At 44.6% G+C, this 22,733-nt stretch overlaps 1 protein-coding gene across 1 annotated transcript in view; it reads right to left on the reverse strand.

Annotated features, from left to right (window-relative positions):
- The window catches only part of NAB1 (NGFI-A binding protein 1), a 49,668-nt gene extending 30,092 nt beyond the window's left edge, over positions 1–19,576 (reverse strand). The window contains exons 1-2 of the mRNA XM_035136184.3: positions 19,142–19,576; positions 5,932–6,765 (exon numbers count right to left, since the gene is read on the reverse strand). Coding sequence (XP_034992075.2) covers positions 5,932–6,750 — 819 coding nt within the window. The 5' untranslated portion in view covers positions 6,751–6,765; positions 19,142–19,576. The remainder of the gene's footprint in view (positions 1–5,931; positions 6,766–19,141) is intronic.
- Positions 19,577–22,733: the final 3,157 nt, after the last annotated feature.

Raw genomic sequence — 22,733 nt, forward strand, 5'->3', positions numbered from 1 at the left:
TCATGCAAACCCCACTTTTGCCTGCCCCATCATAGATGACATCAGGTGGCAGACATTATTATGTTGGAGGTTCTGCATCCCAACTTGAGGGACACAAGACCTTAAAACAGTTGGTGTTAGAAACTGAGATAGAAAACTGATTCACCAAATGGCTCCTGACGTTTTCCGGGCGCCAAAACAAAAAATATATATAAAAAATAAAAAAATCAGCAACACTTTTTTATCCTTCTTCTTGAAAAGCATGAACCACTTTAGTGCTACGTGAGCCGGGTAATCTGAGGCACGTTGCATGGGTCAGCGCCATCTTAAGTTCTCATCTTTTTCCACTGGCGTTATTACAGAAGGGCCTTCTCGGTAGTGGCGCCTGCCCTGTGGAACGCCCTCCCATCAGATGTCAAGGAAATAAACAACTATCTGACCTTTAGAAGACATCTGAAGGCAGCCCTGTTTGGGGTTTTTTTTTCAATGTTTGATTGTGTTTTTAATATTCTGTTGGGAGCCGCCCAGAGTGGATGGGGAAACCCAGCCAGATGGGCGGGGGTAAAAATAATAAATTATTATTTAGTGGGTCCAATGGCAAAGAAGGCGGTTTCTGCACATGCAGTAGAGGGAAGGGAGGGGCAGATGGGGCTCACTAACCTGGGAAGGTAGCACCAACTCTGACAGTTTGGTGCCACGCTGCCCTGCAGACCAGCTGACTGGCGAGGCATGGCAGCCATGTCAGCCAGATGATGTTAGGCACCAAATATCTCCACTTCCTCGCAAAAGGAAGGTTGCTTGTCGCAAAATGCACCTGGCACCCGGCAAATTTTGAACGCTGCCTTACAACAAACCAAAGTGGCCTGTATGCCCTTTGAATAACACTGGCTACTTTCTTCTAGGTCTTAGCGATACAACCTACGACACACAAGATTCCTTCCTACACCTGCAACTCAACATGATGTTTTGTGCAACACTGTGTGCTATCAACAGTTGCCAACATCTGCCAGACATAACCTGTTTAAGGGACAGGATGTTCTGGCTAAGGTATGGCATTTTACAAGACAATAGAAATTTTAGTCTCTTTTGAAATATTGCCCAGGAACTCGAATTAGGAATTTCCACCAAGGTCAAGGAAACAGTAAAAGCCTATAGGATTGCACCTTAAAGCGTTAATTTTATTAGAACAAAAAAAGTCAAGTCATCCACAAGTTGGGTGGTTATGTTAACTTATAAAAACCAAGTTAAGAAACAAAAAAACAATCAGACGAAGTTACTATATAATTCAAGGACACAGGTGGCGCTGTGGGTTAAACCAGAGCCTGGGCTTGCCGATCAGAAGGTCGGCGGTTTGAATCCCTGCGACGGGGTGAGCTCCCGTTGCTCGGTCCCAGCTCTTGCCCACCTAGCAGTTCGAAAGCACGTCAAAGTGCAAGTAGATAAATAGGTATCGCTCTGGCGGGAAGGTAAACGGTGTTTCCGTGTGCTGCTCTGGTTCGCCAGAAGTGGCTTTGTCATGGTGGCCACATGACCTAGAAGCTATACGCCGGCTCCCTCAACCAATAATGCGAGATGAGCACCACAACCACAACTGGACCTAATGGTCAGGGGTCCCTTTACCTTTACCTTTCTATATAATTCATTACAATGCATCAAAAGTTTTTACGGTGCTAAGAAGGTTTCTATAAATATGAACAATTGACTGAACAGTTCTCCTCTTTGCCTTTTTCCCCCTTGAACACCAGTTAAGTCTACAGTTAGAATTAAGGAAAAAATAAATTGAAAAGTAGAAATGAAGAAAATACCCCCAACTATTAAAAACTTCTGTCGGCTCTTGAAGGCAACTGTTCTAGATTAGGCAGGAAGCCAAATTTAAGCATCGTCTGAGTCAACTTTCACTGATTTTTCACCTCGGCTGCCCTTTTGCACCAATGACAGCTTTGCATTCCAACTTGGGAGGTATAGGCAATCATTGCAGGTAGGTGATGGAAGAAATTTGCTGTGTTGCCATCATTGCTGCCCTTGTTAGTCAATTACACCACCGTGAATTGGGGTTGGTGTTAAGTAAGATCCACATACACAGTGGTATTCTTTGCTTAATTGAGTATTTGACTACAATCAAGTAATAGGCAGTCAACTGATTTATCTTTGGCCAGTCAAACCAATTACAGTGGTACTTTGGTTCCCGAACGGCTTAGCTGTCGAATAAATCGGCTTCCAAACGCCGCAAACCCAGAAGTGTTCCGGTTTGCGAACACTTTTCGCAAACCAACCATCCAACGCAGCTTCCGCTTGAGTGTTGGAAACTCCTGCAGCCAATCGGAAGCCGCGTCTTGGTTTTCAAACCGTTTCAGGAGCTGAAGGGACTCCCGGAACCGGATTAAGTTCGAGAACCAAAGTAGCGCTGTATAACCTAAATCCGACCAAAAGAATAGTGATACCCAAAATCCACAGAGGAACGAACACTTTAACCTTCCTGGCCACGCTACTGGTAGATCCCTGCGAGGTTTTGGTAGATTGTCGGTCAATCTCTGGCTCCCTTTCCTCAGCGTTATTGAAACTGACTCCTGCCCCACCCTCCATTGTTGTCCGATCAGTGGAAGGGAAGACGGAGCTTTCTCTCTGTGGCTGTTTTCGTTCAAAGCTATATTATTGTGAGTGACTTTTTTCCCTTGACCCTTGCCTTTAACCCCCCCCAAAAGGGGCTTTTCTCCCCCCCCCAAAAAAAAAGCAGCGGTAGATCATTGCCAGATTTTAATTCTGAAGGTAGATCGCAGTCTCTTGGGAGCTGGCCACCCCTGTCCTAAATTAATCAATTTAGGTGGGAAATTGGAACAAAATACCAAAACCTACGTGCAAAGCCTAATTGTTTCAACTATGGATTTCACTCTCATTTAAAAACTTGATGGAAGAAACGCAAATGCTTCACTGGATGAAGATCCCACCTCTAAGTTTTCTTCTACAATCCAAGCAACCACCACCCAAAATACGCTTCCTTCTGTTCAATCCATTTCAGCACCTGACTAGAGCTCATGCTCTTTGAAACAAACAAACAAAAACAGTGCTAATTTTTTAGGTGGTACACAGATCAAAACCTTTTTATATCTTAGGGAGAAGAAGCGATGGAAGAAGAGTGGAAAGATTTTAAATTATATCTTAAAAAATATGCTAAAGTAACATATTAGGATAGAAATTAAGTTGTAAATGAACTGTGGAAATTTTTAATATGTGAGATGATAGATAAAAAATAATATTTATAAGGTGATTATAATGATATAGAATTTGCTAATTATAAATCCAACAAAGGACCACAGGGAGGGAAACCCGAGGGGGTCCCTATAGACAATGTGAAGTGATTAAGGAATGAGTAATTTGATTTAATGTTTTTATTCTTTTTTGGTATGTTCTTATTGTTGTGTTTTGTCCTTTTTTGTCTATGTGCTTTTTTCCCCCTTTTGTATTCTGAAAACTTTAATAAAAAATATTATTTAAAAAAAACAAAAACCTTTTTATATCTTAAGGAAATTATGGCTTTGAACCCAACTTTTGTACCTTCCATATAAGGGAAGCAAAATGTTTTAATACCATTGGATTAGCATTTCAGATTTCAGTACAGTGCAATTTGTCTGCATTCCTGAAATGGCCACACTGCTATTCAGACATTAATTTTATCTGAAGGTAAAAGAGAGAAACTTTCATTTTGAATATAGTATAGTACACACATTGACATGATAAATTTATATCCATCATGTGGTACAGGAGAAAATGTGTTTGTCTAAAAGAGGTTTTTTAAAAAAATCTGCAAAACTGCCCAGGAAGTTTTTCGTCGAGAAGAAAGTGTTTTGCAGAGGACCATTGATTTTCACAGAGCTCCGTCCAGTAAATTTAACTCTGGTGGATGGAAGTACTGTCACAACTCCCTCCTTTTTTATCTTGCATTTTCTGAAAGGAAATATTTCACTAGTGTTCCCCAAATTGTGAGGGGGGAAATGTTGCATCAACTGTAAAATGAAGAAATGCTGACACAATATTTGCTTAGTGTTGCATGTACTGTAACTGTTCATCAATAGTACCCAAACAAACAAGGATGGTTAAGCCTGGAATTTAAAGCTACAATGTACAACATGGAAACATGCAATTTGGTAAAGAGATACTCCTGAAGCGAATGACTAGATTCATTCCTTTATGAATTGAGGGACTTTATAGGAGAATTTGGCCTAGAGACCCTTCCTTGGAGATGCAACTGTTCTTTGCTTGGACAATGATCAATATTAATTTTAAGACTTGTGTATTAGGCGTTTCCTTAAGCACACACAGTGGTCAAACTCAGGGTTTCCTAAACCTGGGTCTCCAGCTGTTTTTGGACTACAGATCCCATGAGCCGTAACCACTGGTTCTGCTAGCTAAGGATGATGGGATTTGTAGTCTAAAAAAAAACAGTTGGAGGCTCAATTTTGGGAAACTCTAGTCTAGCTTAATGGAACAGGCTACCTGCACTGCCGATCTTTACCTACCAACCAGAGCAGGAAACAAAATGTTTGGTGTGGACAATATCACTTTAGTTAAGATGTCAGACACTGCAAGATTAGACGGCAACCTTCAACAATTTTGGGCCAGGATATCTGAAAGACTGCCTTCTCCCAAATAAAGCTGATTTAAGATCTAGCTGTTACGCCCCACCAAGAGTTTCTGTTGGTGAAAACGGGGGCAGAGTCTTTTTTGTGTTGGCATCCTGGTTATGGATCTCCCTTCCTAGGAAATTTAGACTGACTTCAACTTTGTTCAGCTTTAGGAAGGCCACTGAAACTTTCTTATAACACCCAGCTTTGGGTCAGTTTTTAAAAGTATCCAGTAGATGCAGGAAGACAAATTGACTTAAGCCATGCCTATCTTTAAGGCCACTGATATTGCTGGTCATATACCCTGTTTCTCCTATTTTAAGACGTAGTCATAAAATAAGCCATAGCAGGATTTTTAAGCATTCAAGGAATATAAGCCATACCCCGAAAATAAGACATAGTGATAGGCACAGCAGCAATACCGGCCGCGGCAGGAGGAGGAGGAAAAATATAAGACATCCCCTGAAAATAAGCCATAGTGTTTTTTTTTTTTTTGAGGAAAAATAAATATAAGACGGTGTCTTATTTTCGGAGAAACACGGGTAGTTACATAACCCATTCATTCCACAGTGTTTTTAAAGGTGATTCACACCTGCCCCGGTTTTTAATCTGTTTCTCACATTATTATTTTTAAGCTAAAGCGGGGACCTTCTTTGGGTTAAAAGGCAACACATAAATAATTGTACAGAATAAGAACAGAAGCTTTCCATTTAAAGTGCCATTTTAGCTATGCAGCCTGCTCTTCAGAAAGACACCTGACAACTTTCAGGTTGGATGACGCATCTTTTAAAATGTGCCCACGTATTATTATTATTATTATTATTATTATTATTATTATTATTATTATACCGCCCTATACCTGCAGGTCTCACAAGATAAAATCAAATATAAAAACACAAAATACATAATCAATATTTTAAAAAAATTAACCAATAACACCCAACACATCTTAAGGGCATTGGATGTCAATCAGTCAAAGGCCTGGTTAAAGAGTTCGTTCTTGCCTGGCACCTAAAGGTGTATAATGAAGGCGCCAGGCAAACTTCCCTGGGGAGAGCATTCCACAGACAAGGAGCCACTGCAGAAAAGGCCCCGTTCTCGTGTTGCCACCCTCTGGAACTCTCAGGGAGGAGGCACACCAAGGGTATACAAAGAAGTACAAATATTCTGTTATAAGGCCTTAACAATTATTACTGGCCTGACAAGATGTGGATTTTCTGCGCTTCCCCTAAGAAAAATGTAGTATCTGGGCTGGTGCGGCAGGAGGAGAGAACCTCTGAGAAGAAGACTGGAAAAGAACAGGGGGAACGGATTCTTGCTCGCGCCACTTTACCTCGTGGAGGGTGAGATGCTTGCCGTCTTTCCTTTTCGAGTCAAACCTGCCATATATTGCACTGAACTTCCGGATCTCCTCCTCTTTGTGAGGGTCCTCGTCACTCATCTCAAATATGTGGCCCACCATCTTGGCCAGCTTTTTGTTTATTTTCAGCAGTTCCTTCACTTCGTTCAAGTCACTTTTGGGTAGGGTGGGAACCATGCGCTCGACGCACTCGGTGACCGACAGGGCCGCCGCCGCGTCCAGGGCTTCCGTGTTTTCCTTTGGTGAGGCCGGAGAGCCGACGTCGGCTGGGGAAAGGCTGTGTTCGCTCTCTGTAGTGTGGTGCCCTTGCCATAGTCTCGTTTCGCTGCCACTCTGCAGTGTCAAGTTCCCCACCCCGTCGGACTTTCCCGCGCCGACGCTCTGAACACAGGTGGCGGCGGCACATTTTGGGATCTTCAAGTGAGGCTCCCGGGTATTACTATTCCTTTCGTAACTATTGCATGAGATTCCCAACCAAGCAGGAGATCCTTCCGGCAACTTATATATTGGAATGCTACTGACCGGTAAGGAAGTAAGAGGCTGGTTAAAAAGGCCAGGGTTTGTCACCCAGTCTCTCAAAGCCTTCTGCAGTCTTCGGACGTGGAGAGGTTTGCTGGCCATGCCGACGAGCGCCATGATCTCAAGGAACTCCTCTTCCCCAGCTTCACACAACTGCTGGACGTCGTCCCCTCCCTGCTGAATGAAGGCATCGAAGTAGAACAAGAGGTTGGCTTTCTGCAATATTCGGTACAGCTGCAATTCTCCAAGCGTTCTGGGTAACGCTGTGGCCATGGTGGGTGGAGAGCCCTGGAAAAAAAGAAGAAAAAGAAGGAGAGTAACACAACAAATGTCCACTTCCAGATGCGTTTTCCAACCAATGCGTTGGTTCTTTCAAAACGTCTGTGATTTGAAAGGCGAGGGAAGTTTGCTGGTGAACAAAGTTATTAGTTAGGGGATCTCGCATGGTACAACGAAGAGAGTACTAGACCGGGACCTGGTTCAACATTCAAAAACAAACAAACCCTGATCATCTTCAGTGTTTGAAATTAGCTAAGCGCATTTTGCACCTGGCTATCGACCACATGTGACCAAGCAAAGGTGCCCAGGTGCCAAGACGGCGCCTGACATCACCATATGGAGGTTCATGCTTATCTGCATAATCAGAATGAATTTCGGGAAGCAAAATGCCTTTTCTGTGCAGTCTGAGCAGGAGCAGTCACTGTTAAGAAAAAGTGGTCAGAATAGGCCAATATGTATGTACGGTGGTACCTCGGTTTAAGTACACAATTGGTTCCGGAAGTCTGTACTTAACCTGAAGCGAACTTTTCCATGGAAAGTAATGGAAAGTGGATTAATCCGTTCCAGATGGGTCCGCGGAGTACTCAACCTGAAGCATACTTAACCCGAAGTATGAGTGTAATTGGTTCTGGAAGTCCGTACTTAACCTGAAGCGAACTTTCCCATTGAAAGTAATGGAAAGTGGATTAATCAGTTCCAGACGGGTCCGCAGAGTACTTAAACTAAAAGTACTCAAACCGAAGCGTACTTAAACCGAGGTATGACTGTAGTATTTGGCCAAGTCAAATCGTAATGGGCCGCTTTCTGTGAAACATTAACATTTATTAATATTTACAATTTTTGATCCAGGTGGCAACAGAGTGGTTCTGCCATAAAAGGCAGAACCCTCCCCCCCCCCGGCAAAAAAAAAAGATACCCCTTTTGCAAACTAAAGTTAAAAACAGGGAGCTGGGGACTAACCGCTGTTACATAAAATTATTAATAAATGTATTTGTATACAGAAAGTAACTAAAATCGAGCTGGATATTGTGAGGGTCTTCGATTTCTTCTGAACTCTTGTTTCTGCCTGTGTGTGTGAGAGAGTGCGCGCGCACGCACGCACACACACACACACACAGAGGAAACTAAATGACACATAGCAACAGTTCTCTTACTGTCCCTGAATCAAGTGACTTTTACTCTTTAAGTTGTGGGATGGAACACTGGGGCAGACAAGTCACAACAATTCCCAGAGTGTCCACTTGGAGGACTCACCTGGGGAACACCTGACTAAGTTCAGTTCCTGTTCCTACAGACATGCAAATGGGATGGATTAGCTGGCAGAAAAGCCCCTGGCCAGCAGCCATTCTCTCTCTTAGCCTTTTCTCCTCCGATGGGAACACATCTCCAAAGAATCTCCAGTTAGGATGGTTCTCCCTCTTGGCCTGCAGCCAAGAGTGAGACCAGATGGAGCCTCACTTTACTAAGTAGTCTCCACATGTATATAATTGTAACTTTTCTACGTAAGCCTGCCTTTCTGAGATTATGCTGTTAACTCAGGATGAAACTGTAAGTAAACTCTATCTTGTTTTATAAACACTGTGTTGTGTATTTCTTTTAAGAGGGACAAAAGGGACTTTGCCAGGAAGTATAATATTGAAGCATAAAGTATAATATTATTGTACACGTTTTAGCAAACCTGAACGCACTCGCTTTGCTGCGCACAAAAGGGGAATGTCACTCTGCTGATATTGGAAGCTTGCTAACACAAGCTTGGATAGGATCTATCTAATAATATATCCTAATCCACATCCCTAACATTCCCACATAAGTTCCCCTAGTTCTTAACCTAGTTCAAGCTTTGTCATCTGCTCAGGTTGCACAGAAAAAGCATTTTTGGTTCCAGAAATTCATTCGAATTGTGCAGATAAAATATAACTGATAGAATTCGACAGGATGTGGTGTTACAGTGTGTGAAAACAATCGAGATCCAATGATCCCCCAGGCATGCCCCTCCAGATTGTGGAGATGTCAGGCGCCTAGCTGATTTCAAAACACTGGCCGACAGTTACTCTGAAGCACTTCCATTTAACTTAAGATACTGAAGGGCTATTCCATTAGCTGTTTGACCATTTAAACTATGGGTGGAGAACCTCAGGGCCAAGTGAGGAATGTGGCTCCGCTATCTGACACTAGAACTCCCCGGAAACCGCATCCCTCATTAGCCCTGCTGCTTCACATCCCAAGTGTTTTCGCCTGGCTGAAATGTGTCCTTGGGCTCGGGATAATGCTCCTTCTCTGTCCGGATGGAGAGCAGAGATGAGCGTTTGAGAGAGTTTGTGTACAAGTAGCCCACTGTGCAATGGTAAAATTGAAGATTTGTTGCTTCGCCCACATACAAAAGCATGGCTGATTCCCACACACAAAAGTAGTTCTGCTTTAAATCAACAGAAAACTTTCTGAGGCAAGCACAGAATGTAAGTCAAACGGTTAAACCTGAATTTCTTTTCACACAAGGATGTATCTGTTAAGCTTTAAATAGTCTCCGGCTCCTACAGATCTCCGAAAATCACACAAGAAAAGCTAATGAAACTAATACATTAAATTTAAAAGGCATGAACAAGTTAAATTAACCTCATTTTCAGCTCATCACTGATACATGAACTGCCTACTTGTAAAAGCTAACCAGGGGTATCCAGACTTTTTTCAAAGAGGGCAAGATTTGATGAAGTGAACATGTATGAGGGCCGACCAAAGTTGTTGAGCTTTTTTTTTTAGGATTTAACACCAAACTTGCTGACATTTTTTTAGGATTCAAGTTGTTGAGCTTTATGGGGATTGAAGGGGTTCAGCTTTTTAAAATAATTTTACACCAATAAATAAACTACCACAGGGGCCAGATTAAATCTACCGGTGGGCCGGATTAGGCCCCTGGGCCTGACTTTGGACATGCCTGAGCTACGCACTGTATCTGGCCAAGTCAAATCGTAACAGGCTGCTTTCTGTGAAACGTTAACATTTATTAATATTTACAATTTTTGATCCAGGTGGCAACAGAGTGGTTCTGCCATAAAAGGCAAAAAAACCCGCCCCCAAAGAGATGCCCTTTTGCAAACTAAAGTTAAAAATGGGGACTAACCACTGCTACATACGTAAAATTATTAATAAGTATATTTGTACAGTGGTACCTCTACTTACGAATTTAATGCGTTCCGAACGCACATTTGTAAGTAGAAAAAAATTGTAAGTCGAATCCCGTAGGAATGCATTGGGAGAAAAAAATCGTAAGTCGAAGCAACCCTATCTAAAAATTCGTAAGTAGAAAAAAATCCTATCTAAACTGCATCCAAGATGGCGGACGGAGCTCCGTTCATAAGTAGAGTTATTCGTAAGTAGAGGTACCACTGTATATAGAAAGTAAGTAAAATTTAGCTGCATATTGCGAGGGTCTTCAACTACTTCTGAACTCTTGTTTCTGCCTGTGTGTATGTGCGCGCGCACATAGGAAACCAAATGGCATGTAGCAAAAGTTCTCTTAGGTGCTATGCAGATTCCACGTTCGGTCTTGGGTTCTAGGTATAACCTGAAGCCCGCATAGCACCTAAATGAGTCCCGTTTGGATATCTGCTACCTCTTCCATAAGAACAGAAGAAGCTGGCTGATGGATCAGGCCAGTGGCCTATGTAGTCCTGCATCCCGCTTCCCACAGTGGCCAACTAGAGATCAATGGGAAGCCAAGAAGGTGGGCCCAAGGCCCACAGCGCTCTCCCCACTTATGAGTCCCACACTGCTTCTAGAAGGGGAGGCAGAACCTACCTGTTTTGGTTTGTACCTGCTGATAACGTCACCCTCCTCGAATTTGTCCAACAGGCTTTTAGAGCCATCTAAGATGGCAGCCGTCACAATGCACACATTTCACCTTAAGACTGTAACTAGAGGCAGACTCCAGGGATTCACCATCATCCAAGCTTTTCCCCAAACACCCACCATCCCTGAATATGGGTTGGGTCCAGAAATACATGAGCTGTATGGGACTGGCAGAAGGTGACTTTCCCAACCCACCTGCCCAACACTTAGAAGAAGCATGGGAGGGTGACTGGGTATCGGCTATATAAGAAAGTCTGTTTCTACCAGCCAGCTTTGCATGCTCAACTCTGAACTTTTAAACTTTATTTTTTATTTTATTTTTTATTTTTGTACACTGCCTCGAGTGTCCGGAAAGGCAAAAGTAAATTTATTTTACGCAAATAAAAATTTACTCCCGCGGGAAAGTCTTAAAACATGTGCTTAGCTTCCCTACTGCAAACAGCGAAAATGTGAACGGTGTAATTCTATAGACGTCTGCTCAGCTCAGAAGTTGGCCGCACTGCATCTAGGCCTGACTCTATCATGACCCAAATTATTAATGTGCTAAACCCGAACCCGTTCACAAGCCAAAAGATTTGCACCTGTTGTTTTGGTCTCACAAAGCATTAAGTCAGAATGGCGTTTCTCAAAGGGCGTGGCACGCCACACTGGTGTGGCAAGAGTGGCGGGAAAGGAGAATCAAAGAAACATTTAAACATATCAGTCCAGTATAGTATAGTGTGTGTTTGTGTACACACACACACACACACACACCACCACCACCACAACAACAACAAACAGTAGCCACACTTCTCTTCAAGAGCATTGGCTATTCTTCTACAGTTCTCCATGGCACAACATATTGTGAACGGAGATTTTCAACTTTTGACAAGTATGAAGTATGAAAAGAGAAAGGCTTCCTTGTGTTGATGAGATAAGATTCTGCTTGCCTCAAATGCAAATGAGATTAGCTGGCAAAAGCAAGCTCACGCCTCTCACTGATCTAGTTACAGGTAGGTAGTCGTGTTGGTCTGGCGTCTCACTGAGTTTGCATACACACTTAATGTATTTATGCAAGTGGCTCGCTTATACAGTATATTCCTGCGTATAAGACTACTTTTTAACCCAGGAAAATCTTTTCAAAAGTCGGGAGTCATCTTATACGCCGGGTCGTTTTATTAATACGCCGAGTATATCCCAAACTCTATATTTTAACTGGAAAAGTTGGGGGTCGTCTTATACGCCCAGTCGTCTTATACGCTGGAATATACGGGTAATTCTACGTTGGGAATGATTCATGGCCTTAAGTAGCTGCATTGTTTTATACCAGGCACCCCCAAACTTTGGCCCTCCAGATGTTTTGGACTACAATTCCCATCATCCCTGACCACTGGTCTATGGATCATGGGTGTTGTAGGCCAAAAAACATCTGGAGGTCCGCAGTTTGGGGGTGCCTGTTTTATACTTTCTGGTTGTCCCGTGATCTCATTATAAAGTAGCTGTGCTCTATGTGGGGACTCTGGGGGTCTCAAGGTCATGCCGTGGGCACAGCTGATATATGGGAACCAAATGCACGCCAGCGAGTGTCTCACAGTAGACAGAACGCCCATCACTAAGGAAAGACCAACGCCAAGTTTCCAAAATAAGTCTCCCTGGATTCAATCGCACCTTTAAGCAAACCTAGGGAGGACGCCATTGGAAGTCTGCAAACTTCAGAATAGCTACTTTCAGGGTGGGGGAGCCCACCTGCAATCAGTAAGCGTTACCTCTAAGTAAACACCAGTAGGATTGTCCAGTTTACATCCCTTAAGGAGCCTGGCACAATGTAATACTCTGAGCAACTTTGAACCACACTACTACCCTCCCGGGCCTGAGCCTCATTTCATTACCACCCCATGCCCTCTCGGAGGCTGATTGCTAGTCTTCCACGCTGTGTTAGAAACTCAGATATATAGAGCTAGGTGCCAAACAGCTCCATAAACCAGCGTTACAGATGCCAAAATGGAATGTCTAGTTGCCATTTGGGGGCCAGACAGCTCGAAGGTTGGGATTTTCGATAGGACTTTTTGGTTCCTGAAATTCGTCCCGATTGTGCAGATTAAAATATCGCAGATAGTATTCTAAATGATGTGTTGTCAGTACAGTGGTACCTTGGTTCTCAAATGCCTTGGTACTCAAACAACTTGGAACCCAAACACTCCCAACCCGGAAGTGTTTCGGTTTGTGAACTTTTTTCGGAAGCCGAACATGCTCCGTTTTTAGTTTTACGCTTCCGATTTGAGTGCCACACTTCCGTTTTGAGTGTTACACTGAGGTCTGTCTGTTTTTGCGGCTCTTTATGTTTTGTTTTTGTGACTGTGTGGAACCCAGTTCAGCTACTGATTGATTGTGTGTCTGCACTTACATTGCTTATTGCTTTCATTTTATGGATCAATGGGCTCGTTAGATAGTAAAATTCATGTTAAATTGCTGTTTTAAGGGTTGCTATTAAAAGTCTGGAACGGATTAATCCGTTTTGCATTACTTTCCATGGGAAAGCGCGCCTTGGTTTTGGAACACTTTGGTTTTGGAACGGACTTCCGGAATGGATTAAGTCTGAGAACCAAGGTGGATGTGAAAACAGGCAAGATCCGATAATTCCAAGACATGCACCTCCAGATGTATGCAAGTGGTCTAGAGCCAGGTGCAAAATGCGTCTAGCAAATTTCAAACTCTGATTTCACTCATAACAAACACCTTTCCAGCGGAAAGTGCAGCACAAGACATTTTTTTTCTCGCCAATCCAATAAGCTTCTCCTTTGCACACAACATATTAATTAGGGTTGTAGATGTACGGCCTTGCACCTTTCTGAGAGAGCAACAAGGCCTCTTGTGCTCCCATGACCATTTATTGGCTCAAGGCCCAACAACAGCCACACGGCGACTAATCCAAATTCCACGCTACAGGGCGTGGAACAATGCACCAAAGTGGAAATCCAAAATTTCACCCTACCACCTCAGACTTACAGGAAGGGAGGGAAGCAGATACTCCAGACGGAGCGTGGCCTGTCTGCAAATGGCTCCCGTGCACTAAAGAACAGTTCCTACAATCATGGTTCGAAATTAGCAGGGTGCCAGGCTCATTTCGCACCTATGGATTCTCCATTTGCAAGCATCTCAAAAGGTCTGGGTGCCATTTTTCCCCCCCACCTAGCCAACACTCGAGGATTACTGAAATGTATGTGCTTTGAAGCCTTGAAGGATATGCTAAGGATAAACAGTATGTTAAGGAGTTTAACAGTAAAGACTAGAGTGTTTTGAAAACTGAAGTATGGTACCAATATTTTTATTGAAAACACCAAATTAAACTGTATTAACAATTTCTGCTAAAAATGTGATCCTAACAATGTGTCACTTCTGTGAATTGTGTACTAGTTCATGCCTATCAAAATAATAAATAAAAAGTTTTGCCGACCCCCCCTCGCCCAAATGGCGACTAGACATTCTGTTTTGTCACCCACAACCCAGGTCCCATGAGCCATTTGGCTCCTAGCTTTTCTATCTGAGTTTCAAACACTGCATACAATGCATTTTGTTGTTTTTGTTGTTGTTCAATGGCCACAGCTTCACAGATCAAATGGCATGGGTCGAATTCTGGGTATCATCTCTGGGGCAATGCCGGTCAATAGAAGCTACAGACATACCTGCCAAGTCCTGGACTGCGGAATCCGGGACCGGCAGGCGCATGACACCAGAAGTTGCGTAGACGCAACTTCCGGTGTCGCTTTACCCATCTATGGGCACAAAAAATGGCCGGCGCCGGCAACGGAAGTCGTGTCTACGCAGGTCTGGAAGTGCGTAGACGCAACTTCCGGTGTCGATTTGCCCATCTATGGGCACCGAAAATGGCCGGCGTCAGAAGTCACGTCTACGCACTTCCGGACATGTGTAGACGCAACTTCCGGCACTGGCCATTTTCGGTGCCCATAGATGGGCAAAGCACGAAAAAAATGGCCCCCAGCAGGAGCTAAATAAGGGAGAATAATGGGAGAGGAACCAATACGGGGGACCGCCGGGAAATGGTACGAAAAAACAGGGGGTTTCCCAGGGAAAAGGGGGTACTTGGCAGCTATGTACAGACTTATTTAGCTGTGAGTCATCCACCATCAAATTATTTACTTGCACATGTGAATAAGCGGCCGTTCAGATATTTCCCTTTCGGCACCTACAGGTTTGCACGTATGAACATGCAACCAGCCTCAAGATGCTTTTTAAATTCCCTCAACAAGCTGAATCATCAGGGTGAGTGCAGCCTTAACTTTGAAAGTTGCAAAACCTTCTGATACCAGGGGGAAAGTGTGTGAGAGGAAAAAAAATTCAAAACATTTTCAATATTTTGATTTTTCAAGTAGGGTCTAGAGTGATGGGGGGAAATACAGGACACCTTTTATATCCAGGGTTATGCACAATTTCCCCCCTAAGTAAACGTCTTCCGTGTCCTGCTTCTGTCTTGTGCTGTTTCTTAAATAATGGTTGCTGCATTTGTATTCAATTTTATGCTGGTAGTCTGGGAAGTAAATGGCAGGCTGAACTTCACAGCAGGGTTCAAATCCCCTAAATAAAAAATAAATCCCCTAAATAAAAAATAAGCATTTGAGGCCAGTTACTAAGAATTGTGGATGGGGGGGACATTTTTATAAATGGGATTGGAAGGGGGTAGCAAGCAAGAAACACTTTCTGATCCACAGCACCAGGCGAGTTTGCATCCTTAATAACAAAAGCACACAGTTTGTGTGCTACTAAGACTGCAATCCTAACACCAAGTACCTTGAACTAAATAGGATTTACTGGCAAGGAGACATGGTTATGGTCACGCTGTAAAGCCAATTGTTTTAACTTACAAGATGTGATATGTGGCAGGCATTAGAATAACAGCCTGGGAGGATGCTACAGAAATGCTAAGAAGTGTGGAATTATTGTAGCTGTTTTAACTATCAAACAAACGACGGGCCAGAAATCTTCAATATCTCGCTAACCAAGTCAACATCTTGGGATGACCAACTTTTAAAATAGAAATTCCTGCCCAGAGCAGAAGATGGAAATTGCAGGTTTTCTGTGAAGGTTACGGAGAGGAGGCGTTTCTGCTACTGCTGCTGTGAATGTTGTTCATGTAGGCGAACCAGGATAAGAGGAGAAGTCAAGAAAGTGTGGGCTGCGAGGGTGGGCTCAGCATGCGTTAACCAGTTCCTTCCCAGGCTGTCCGCAGGCTGCCTCGGTAGCAAAGGAACTGGGAATGAACGTTCGCCTAGAGAGATGCTATATGGAACTGAGCAATCAAAATTTCACAGTCAATCTCTGGGCACCTTGAGCAGAGAGGAGCTAGCAAAGACCCACTCTGTGCCCTCACAAAACAACCCCCCTTTCCCCAATTAATACTCTGGCATTATGGGGTGTTTTCACACAAGACTCCCACCAGTTTTTCTTTAAACACATCTGTAATACAAATGACCGGGGGGGGGGGATACCTTTGAAAAAGAAGGGGAAGCAAGAGGAAGAGAACTGTTTTTACATTTCCCCCTATATTTGCACAGATGTCGCTTGGTTTTCTAATGCCCCCCCCTTCCATTTTAAGTTCCCTTTCTTTCTCTTTTCTCATGGCTAAGGAGCGCTCCCATTCAGCGAAAGTTAAATGGCAAGGAATGAAAAGCAAAAATGAATATAAAAAATGATCTAGGAACAAGGGCACCAGGCTTCTTGTGGACATCTTCAGATACAGTTAAAGTGAGTTGTATGTAACAGAAGGTTAATTCAAGAGTTGGTGTGGGGCATCTTTTTAGGTTTCAAGTGCCAGCAATTGCTTCCTGGCCCCCGCCACAAAAGAGAGAAAGGAAATCCCAAGCTTGAAAACTGTGTTGCAGTGGCACGGAGCTCAAAAGCCAGCAATAGTGAGAATTCTATAGGTACCTATACTAAGACAGAATGGGATGGGGTGAGGTGAGGGGCAACATCTCTTGCCATTCCCACTGCTACTGGGCACATGTTTAGATCTCTCACTTGCAGGAAAAGTAATAGAATACATTCTATAACCATCTTTTCTGACCTTGCAGAGGAGGGCATAAGTTTGGACTGGGATCTGCTAGCAGAACTCTAGGTTATTTTATGTAGGTCGGCAATGGATTTATGGCTTCCAGTCATTATCAAAATGGAAGCAACCGAGTGTGTTTGTGACCCGCCTCCCTACTCATTATAATGCTGAAATCATGAAACCTAAGGGACTGCGAGAGACACCAGGAGCGGATTTGGTGTGGAAGGAATGTGAGCTCAGTTCCTGGGCTTGTTAATTCTTTCATTCTAAATGTATGGATCTCAGGGGTTTTTAGAAAAAAACAAAGTACATCCTGCAAGCTTGCCCACCCACTAGACTTTCCAAAAGATTTCTTCAAAAATGACTGAACGAATATCTGTGCAGCTCACAGGATCACTGTATCTTCCACAACACGCGACTGCCTATTTTGAAAGGCTCTGCAATCGTTCTGAAGCCTAGCTTTCCGGTACGAAACATTAGTAGACTAGATGGCTATTTCTTTTTTAGCAAGCAGGGCTTAAATAAACAACTTTATCAGTGGCATCTTGATGCTAAACACTGTTTGCTCTGATGTAAGTCCATTCTACTTAGTTGCAAATTTTAAATATGGTATACTGCTTTCTTTGACGTAAGAAATGTTGAAATCGACAGGGCTCCTTTCCAAATTCAGGATGAAGGTGCTAACAATACAATCCCAGTATTTTCCCAAACAACCAGCTACCGATATTTAGAACCTTTTTTTTGCTAACTAAACAACTAGGATGGCGTTTGTTTTTTTCTTTCCCAAACTAGCATTTCTTTCAAAATATGCAATCAGTTCTGCTCCTCTACTAAAATGGCATTTAAGATCTACTGATCTTTTATTAGGGATCTCTACATTAAATTTATTATGTTCTGTTTTGACAATCCACCAGCTTTTCATTATTATATTTTGGTATCTTCAACATTCCCCCTCCCCCACCTTGGGGGCAGCTGAATTATTAGTTTCTAAACAGTTTCTAATCAAAGTTGGTAAATAAACCAAAGTCCTTTATTAAAACAAATTGTTCTTTCAGTAAAATAATTTGGATCACCTACCTACGCTTTCAAAACCCTACAAAGTGTATCATTCTTTTGAGGGGGCGGCAGAAAGAAACAGGAATCCTCCCATTCAAAAATATTAAGCTGACTTTATTTTACAACTAGGGTGTGTCTGTGCAAAAACAACAACGACACATCATGTATTTCCACACACATGGGAGTCTATGCTTGCAGCCAAATGAAGGAAAGCTGTTAAATATATCTGCCGGAGGGCAAATATTGTGAGGACAAGTGTCTAAGAGGAACAATGAGCAATCGCTGAAATAAAAGTCTCAAAAATCTGTAACATAATAAATTTCCCCAGCACTTAAAAAAAAGTTTCACAGCTGTTAATGTACAAATCAACTGTAGAGAAAACATAGTAAAAAAAAAAATCCCACCCAATGTAGTGTTTGGATTTGCACTCCATCTCCCAAACTTTTAAGCGGAGACAATACATGGATGTTTCAGTACTTTCCTCCCACGCCCTCACCCTTTTCTGCTCTGGATTTCTCTGGGAATCATCCACACTCCGCCTATACATATACACGAATCCACCCTCTCCTTCCGGCAATCTGCAGCAGCAGGAATGAACTGTACCAAGCAGCAGCTATGAAAACACCCTGCAAGACAGGGCAGAAACTTCTATTTTCCTTTTATCCCATTCCTCCCATCAGCCTCGAGGCAGCATGGCCAAAGGTCAAGTGTGATGTGAATTGGGGAACTTGGATACCTCCAGATGTTGTTGGGGACTCCACCCCTGTCTCAGTTTCTCCCAGTTACACACACCCCACTTTACCACCATCACAGCCCCAGAAGGCCAGCGAGGCTGAACCAGAACTTGCAGCAGAAGCCTCGCGCGCAGCTAGCATTCTTAAGATATTCGCCTACCGCTCCAAGACGCGGAGGCCTTACACCCGCTCTGTCTCGCATTCACACGTGCGTTTTTTGACGCGCGAGGTTGACTTCTCGACGAGTCCGAACCACGCAGGCAAAGTTTCAGCCGCTGAAAAGCGGGGGAAATGCCTCCCGAATCGCGAGCAAGAAAAAATCCATTGCGGTCTCTCCAGAAAGGCGTGTGTGTTAGATAGGTCCTGCATTGCAGAGGAGGTTGGACTGGATGACCCTCGGGGTAGGGTCCCTTTCCAACTCTACAAAAGCTGCAGCCTTAAACCCGGAGCGGATCACATGCCAAAGATCTCGCTTTGCCGGGAAGGAAACGCGCGCACCTCTTAAAAGATAACTCGACGGGGAAGGCGACGGCAACCTGTTCGCCAACATTTCGCAGCTTACTCGGGAGCCAGACAAAACTAGCAACCCTGCAAGAGAAAGGATCCCCGCGATCGCGCCCGCACAACCCCTTGCGCGTCTCTCCCCCCCCCCACTCCTGCGCGCGATCCAATGCCTGCCGAGCAGCCACGAGGGTCTCCGACTTACTTCTTCCCCGCAGGACGTTGCTGCTGCTGCTGCCGCTGCCTGCCCGGCTCTTCCCTTCTCCGGGTGGGCGCGAAGTTATGGCCAGGGTCGCCTGCGGCCGGCCTCCTCCTCCTTCTTCTCCTGCTGCTGCCGCCTTCCCATCGGGGGGCGAGCTGCCTCCCGCCCCCTCGGCCCAGCTCTGCCCGGCAGCCCCGCGACAACCCAGCACTGGCGGCAGGGCTGCAGGGAGGCGGCGGCGGCAGCAGCAGCCTCGCCTTACCTCCACCTCCTCCTCCTCCTCCTCCACCGCCGCCTCCTCCCGGCCTTCCCGCCCGCGCGCACATCCAGGGCTCCCCCTCCCGCGCCGTCGCCGTCACGTGGGGAGATTCCGCTCGCGCGCGCGCCCGCCCGCCTGGGCCGACGAGCCTGCGCCGGGCCCAACTCCCACGCGAGGCCGCGTGACGCAGAGCAGGGAGGGAGGGAGGGGGCAGAACGACACGCCGGCGGGGAGAGCGCAGGGGGAAGGAGGGAGGGAGGGAGGAATGGGACGGGGGAGCGGAGCGCCCGGCACGGCGGCAGCAGCGGCCCAGCGCGGGGAAAGGGAAGCAAGGAGCGCGGAAGCGGGGAGGAGGCGCCTCGCGGGGCAGAGCGCCCCTGCGGCCCCGCTTTAGTCGTCGGAAGGGAAAGGGAGGCTCGTTGGGAGGTTGGAAATGACTCATTTTCTTTCTTTCTTTCTTTCTTTCTTTCTTTCTTTCTTTCTTTCTTTCTTTCTTTTCCTCTTTCTCCCGTTCTTTCTCTTTCTCTAACTCTTTCTTTTTCTTTTGTCTGTCTTTTTCCTCTTTCTTTCTCTTTCTCTGTCCCTCTCTCTTTCTCTTCTCTCTCTCCCTTCCTCCCTTTCTCTCTCTCTCTCTCTCCATCTCTCTCTTTCTTTCTTTCTTTCTCCCTTCTTTTCTCTTTCCCTTTCTCTCACCCTTCCTTCCTTTCTCTCTCTCTCCATCTCTCCTTTCTTTCTCTTTCTCTTTCTCTTTCTCCCTTCCCATCTCTCCCTTTCTTTCTTTCTTTCTTTCTTTCTTTCTTTCTTTCTTTCTTTCTCTCTCTCTCTCTCTCTCTCTCTCTCTCTTTCTCCCTTCTTATCTCTTTCCCTTTCTCTTTCTCTCCCTTTCTCTCTCTTTCTCTTCCCTCTCTCCCTTCCTCCCTTTCTCTCTCTCCGTCTCTCTCTTTCTCCTTTCTTTCTCTTTCTCTTTCTCCCTTTCCTTCTCTCCCTTTCTTTCTATTTCTCCCTTTTCTCTTTCCCTCCCTTTCTTTCTCTCTTTTTTCCTCTCTTTCTACTTCTCTCTGTCTCTGGCGTTCTTTTTCTTTCTCTTTCTTTACGTTAAGTGACCCCATCCTTCTCTTCCCTGTCTGTGCTTTAAAGGCAAGCTTCTCGGGAGCCCGTTCTATGAACCACCCTGAGATCCATGGAGGAAGGGCTGTATAAAAATTCAATTACCGTATCGGCTACTACTGTGATTATCAGAGCTTTTCTTCTGCGTGCCCTTGAGTACCCCCAGAAAAAAAGCAGTGATGATGATGATGATGATTACTCTGTGCTCCGCATTCCCACAGGTTTTCCAAACGGACTTCATTGAAGTTTATTATTATGCTGCATTCTGCACTCCCACAGGTTTTCCAGATGGACTTTCCTTGGGCTTTTTTTTAGCCAGAGCTGAGCTCCAGCACCTCTCGGGTGGGCGTCTAAGTTCGTGGTGAACTGCAGCACCTCTTTTGGTAGAAAAAATAGCTCTTCTTATTCTTGTTATTTGGCACTTAACAAAGTGAGCTGCCCGTCACAGCTTCCCTGCTATTCTCCCACCCCCACCCCCCTGCGTAAAAGGCTGCAAGCCTGCACCCGCTTTTCAACCAGGAAGGAGCTCAGCGTGGCTTCTGCCATAGAACTGCAACATTGGAAGGGACCCTGGGGCTCATCTAGTCCAACCCCCTGCAATGCAGGAATGGCAACGAAAGCACCCCTGGCCATCCAACCTCAAAGGGTAGCTTCATTGACTCGGAACCCCAAAATCTGGGGTCCCCTCCCAACCTGTGCCAAGTTTTTGCAGCCATCCTCCGCCTTGGCCGGGGTCTCCGCAGCACTTCTTCAGAGCTCCGGAAGCATGTGGGGTGGGCAGCTGAGGGTTCCGCTGCTCTAGATGCAGCCCGATCCTCTGAATGCAAGGCAGAACTGCGCTCAGAGGGACTTGCACTGGAGCGAGTCAGTGACTCAAGTCCTTTGCTAACTGCACAGTACCAAAACCAGACACAACCCAGCAAAACACACTCAAACATTTCCAGTGTGTGTCTGCTTTGGAATCACGCTTGTGGTTAGGAGGGGTGTCCTAATGCCCCCCCCCATTTTACTATTTGTTTGGGGACTGTGTTGTGGGCTGTGCTTTACGTCCTTATTTCACTTTGATTCTGATTTGATTTTAGGATGTATTTTAATTGATTGCTTGATTTTATGGTAATACGTTATATATTTGATGTTAGCCACTCTGAGCCCAGTTTTGCCTGGGGAGGGCAGGGGTATAAATAAAATTTGTTGTTGTTGTTAAGATTTTGATTTCTTAGGCACCTTGAGTTTATTTTACAATTCAAGAAGAAGAAAAGTTTTTTAAATGAATAAAGGACTGTTCCTTTATTATGCTACCTGTTAGCTTCAACAGATCTGTGCATTTTAATTCTTTTCTTGTTTTCTTGTGTCAGCTTGCCCTTTTCATGTACTTAGAGCCTCTGATTTCCTTCTCCTTTTCAATGTTGTCTCTTATAATATGCCATTGTATGAAATGCATCCTCCTCCAATTAAACTTTCTTAGGGGGGGACCCCAGAAACTACATACATATTTGCCCTTTTGAGTGGAGAGACACTCCAGCTCAATAGACTTCTAGTGGGAAAAGCTGTTAAGGAACTTATCTCTCATTCTGAGTGGGCTCCGGTTTGCAAAGTGGGCTCCGGTTTGTAGCATGCCTTGTGCGACATTGGTTCCCTGGAAACTTTCTTTTCAAAGCACTTAGCCTCCTCAAGCATTGAAAGAACCAGAAGTATTCCACTGTTCCTGTAAATGAATATTACTGCATTAAAAACATATTATTCCAGCTGATCTCATTGAGACTAGCAGTGTCAACCAGAAATATGCTCTCCATCCATCGTGGATCTCAATCCTAAAACATTTTAATCCCAAGTGATTTCAATGGGGTTTACTCTCAGTGTACTTACCTGTACATACTGGGGCTGTACCTGCCTTGAATGACTTCTACCTAAGTCCTCAGGAGGTTGAACTGAAATTGGCGGATGTTCCAGGTACTGTATAGTAACACTTTGTCAGAAGCTTGAAGTGGGCGGTGGAGGTTTTGGGCACCACCTGTATGAACCCCAAAAACCATATTTGGACCTTTTATTAGGACCAGCCTAAATGGAAATATAAAGTAGGCGTGGTGAACCCGAGGACTTCCATATGTTTCTAGACTACAACTCCCATCATTCCTGACCACTGGCTCCTGGGAGTTGTAGTCCAACGACATGCCCATGAGATGCAAGCTGCAAATCCTGTGCCCTTTGCACAAGCTTGTCGTCTGCAGT

Source organism: Zootoca vivipara, chromosome 1 (assembly GCF_965207765.1).
Source record: "Zootoca vivipara chromosome 1, rZooViv2.hap1.1, whole genome shotgun sequence".
NCBI classification, from domain to species: domain Eukaryota; kingdom Metazoa; phylum Chordata; class Lepidosauria; order Squamata; family Lacertidae; genus Zootoca; species Zootoca vivipara.